The sequence below is a fragment of the Elaeis guineensis genome, chromosome 3 (assembly GCF_000442705.2).
Source record: "Elaeis guineensis isolate ETL-2024a chromosome 3, EG11, whole genome shotgun sequence".
NCBI lineage: Eukaryota > Viridiplantae > Streptophyta > Magnoliopsida > Arecales > Arecaceae > Elaeis > Elaeis guineensis.
Genome location: NC_025995.2, coordinates 93,962,849 through 93,966,155, shown reverse-complemented (window position 1 = coordinate 93,966,155; position 3,307 = coordinate 93,962,849). Strand labels below are relative to the sequence as shown.

Genomic DNA, 3,307 nt, shown 5'->3' with positions numbered 1-3,307 from the left:
TAACAAAGCATTGGTATGCCTCAGATTTTCTTTGTAATAGATAAACCCAAGTAGCCCTTGTGCAATCATCAACAATAGTGAGAAAGAAATGAGCTCCCGTGTGTGATGGGGTGCGATATGGTCCCCATATATCAATATGAACTAAATTAAATGGTGAAGCAGATTTATTAATGCTCAAGGAAAAAGGCTTTCTTGTCTGTTTTGCACGATAGCAAATGTCACAACAATTATTTATGGAATCAAAAGAAGTATTTGAAAGAAAAGGAACAAGTTTCAAACGCTTGTAAGAGCAATGTCCTAACCGAGCATGTCAGAGATTAATCGAAACATTGACTTTATTTATCCATGCAGGACGTATTGCCAAGCCTTTGAAGTAGTACAAAATTTACGACACTTTGAGTCTTATCTTGTCCAAGAAGGAAAATAAGTTGCTGATATTGTGTAGGAGAAAGACCCGGTATTGGAGAGATTCTGTCTGTATTCAATGGTGTAGTAGCATTCACGGCAACCCCTCCTTGGTGCTGACTACCGGTCTCGGCTCCATTGCCTCTACCCTTAACTCGATCTTTGGATTGCCATCCAGATGGGTACCCGATTAACTCGAAGCATCTATCACGGGTATGTCCTGTCTTCTTGCAGTGGTCGCATCGAAAATATTTTTTATTTCTTTCTTTGGAGCCGATCTCTTTATTCGCCCTTTCTATCATGGGCTTAACAGCGAGAGCCGCGGCTTCAGGTTGAGAAGTTCGAACAGCGGCGACTTCCTTCTGCTTTTCACCTCGAATCAATAAGGCATATGCCTTATTAAGTAATGGCTCCATGGACAGCAGCTGATCTCGCAACGTGTCGTAGGAGTCCTTGAGACCAAAAAGAAACTGATGTAGTCTCTCTTCTTCTTTCTCAACTTGGATCTCTCTAGTGGCTCCACACGAACAAGTTGGCACCTTGGAATAAGCCGTAAGTTCCTCCCACAAGCCACGAAGATGGGCATAATAAGCGGCAATAGTCATATCATTGCCTTGCCTGAAACTCCAGATTTGGGTCTTTAACTCATGAATGCGAGGAGCATTGCCTTGAGAATATCTTTCCTCAAGATCGACCCAAATATCTCGAGCACTTTCAAAAAAAGAGATGCTGTCATAGATTTCTGGTACAACAGAGTTGTAGATCCATGACATCACCATTGAATTGCACGTATCCCAGAGAAAATGATCCCGCGATCCATCTATAGGTCGTGCAAGTGTCCCATCAACGAACCGAATTTTTCGTTTGGCTCGAAGAGCAGTGATAATGGCCCTTCGCCATGCAGGATAGTTCGGTCCCTTGAGAAGAGATGTCACAAGGGCATTCCCAGGATTCTCTGAAGGTGAGATGAAATAGGGAGATGCCGGATCATGCGCAGCATTTAAGGTCGATGACGAACCATCCACCATAGATTCGATTGTGGTGCTCTGATCGATTTGATCGGACATGTTGATGAGGATAAGATGTAGCAACTATTTGCCTCCAGCTACGTGCAAGAGGACGCTTCAGCAACAACTTGCTGTAAGCGCTTAATCAAGGAAAAGACTTGGATCAATGGCGACCCTGCTCTGATACCATGTAAAAGAAAAGCCCGAGAGATGCAGAAAAAGGAGGAGAAACATAAAAAAAACAAGTGGAGAAGATCACTTCGTTGTATTTCACTATGATATGTACATCCATATATAGAGATGAAGAAGAGAGAAACAGGCAGGAAATTGGAGAGATCACGGTATCAATCACGTGATCCTCCCAATTCAAAAACATACCATAGTAATTATAAAATATTCTAGACAATATTCTAGACAATGGACATTCTTAATATTCTGTAACATGCCATTGTAAAAAATATTCTAGATAATGTATATTCCTAATATTCTGTATATTTCTTATATAGGCAATGTACATTCCTAATAATATCCTTGCATATTCTGAGTAAACATAGAGAGAAACAATTTAAACAATATGGAGCTCATGATGGTACTTGGAGGACTTAACTGTGTGATTACACAAAACAATCTTCTTGAAAGGTATGGACCAGAGCTAACATCTGGTTATATTTCAATTAGTTGAGCAGGTACTAACTAAACTAATTTTGGAGTTCTTGATGTCACAATGATTTTATAATTGTCAGAAATGCATAGAGATAGATTAATAGTTTTGCTAGTTTTAAGAACTAAAATTAAACTTCATATACCATAAGAGTTCAATAAATTTAAACTGCATATGAGTGTGCTATGAACGAAAGTCTTAGTACTCATAAAAAAAAGGGTTTGTAGCTCTAACAATTTGTCCTTTATACATGAATACATTCTTAGAAATTGGGTAACATTAGTGGCATATTTGGATATTTCTAAAAGAATATCCTACAAAAAATTAAGCTTGTTAGCTTATGTAGCTAACATCTTCTACAGGCCCACTGAAGTCCTCGGCCTGTTCGTCTGCAAGAAGAGAAAAAGGTCCTTTTTTTTTTTTTTTTCCCATATGATTCAGCCTGGGAAGATGTTGGATTGATATGGGCTATGCATAATCCCCAGAGCCCTTTAAAGATGGCATATTGTGTGTGGATAAATCCCTGGAGCCGCTCATCTCAAGAAACCTTGCATACAAAAGTACCAAAGCCTTAAACAAAGCCATCTTACGTAAAACTTGAATATCACTACCCATCTCATCCCATATAACAGATGATGTTATATTTATCAATATACTTCTCAAAAAGAAGAGAGAGAGAGAGAGAGAGAGAGAGATATGAGTAAGGACGAGGTGGAGGGTCGTTGGATTTGATTCCTAATATAACCTAATTATCACTTAGTTAAGTTTAACTCTTTGAGTCAGCTACATGCTTTGAATCAATTACAGTGAGTCCAATTAATTAAAGAGCCTTATTAAGACTTAGACTGAAAATTTAACTCTAATTAGAAATAAATCTTTTAATGGGACAAGACAAGTACATGTATAAATAGAGGTGGCCTGATCTTTTTTTTTTAATATTCAGAAGGATAAATGATTTCCATCAATCGTCCATATAAAGGAAAAAGGTGAGGAGAGAGAAGATTAGCTACCCGTGAAGCAAAATCAGATACTTTACTAACTACATGATTATCGTATTAGCGAGACGATGGTGCAAAATATTATTTATTTAAAATTTTAATTTTTGTATTAATATTGAAGTACGATGTAGATATAAAAATATAAAATTATCTAACATGTAGCTCCGATTTCATGCTTCATGTACATGCAAAAAAATCAAAATAAATTTTTCGATAATTTTTAGGTTATTTTCAAA

At 37.5% G+C, this 3,307-nt stretch overlaps 1 protein-coding gene across 1 annotated transcript; it reads right to left on the bottom strand.

The window, feature by feature from the left end:
- Window positions 1-335: 335 nt before the first annotated feature.
- On the bottom strand, window positions 336-1,433 carry LOC140856279 (uncharacterized). Its single transcript, XM_073253395.1, has one exon. The coding sequence runs from the start codon at window positions 1,431-1,433 to the stop codon at window positions 336-338; it is 1,098 nt and encodes a 365-aa protein (XP_073109496.1).
- Window positions 1,434-3,307: the final 1,874 nt, after the last annotated feature.

Excerpts from the sequence above, each read along its gene's own strand:
- LOC140856279 (XM_073253395.1), bottom strand. The coding sequence starts at position 1,433 with ATGGTGGATGGTTCGTCATCGACCTTAAATGCTGCGCATGATCCGGCA.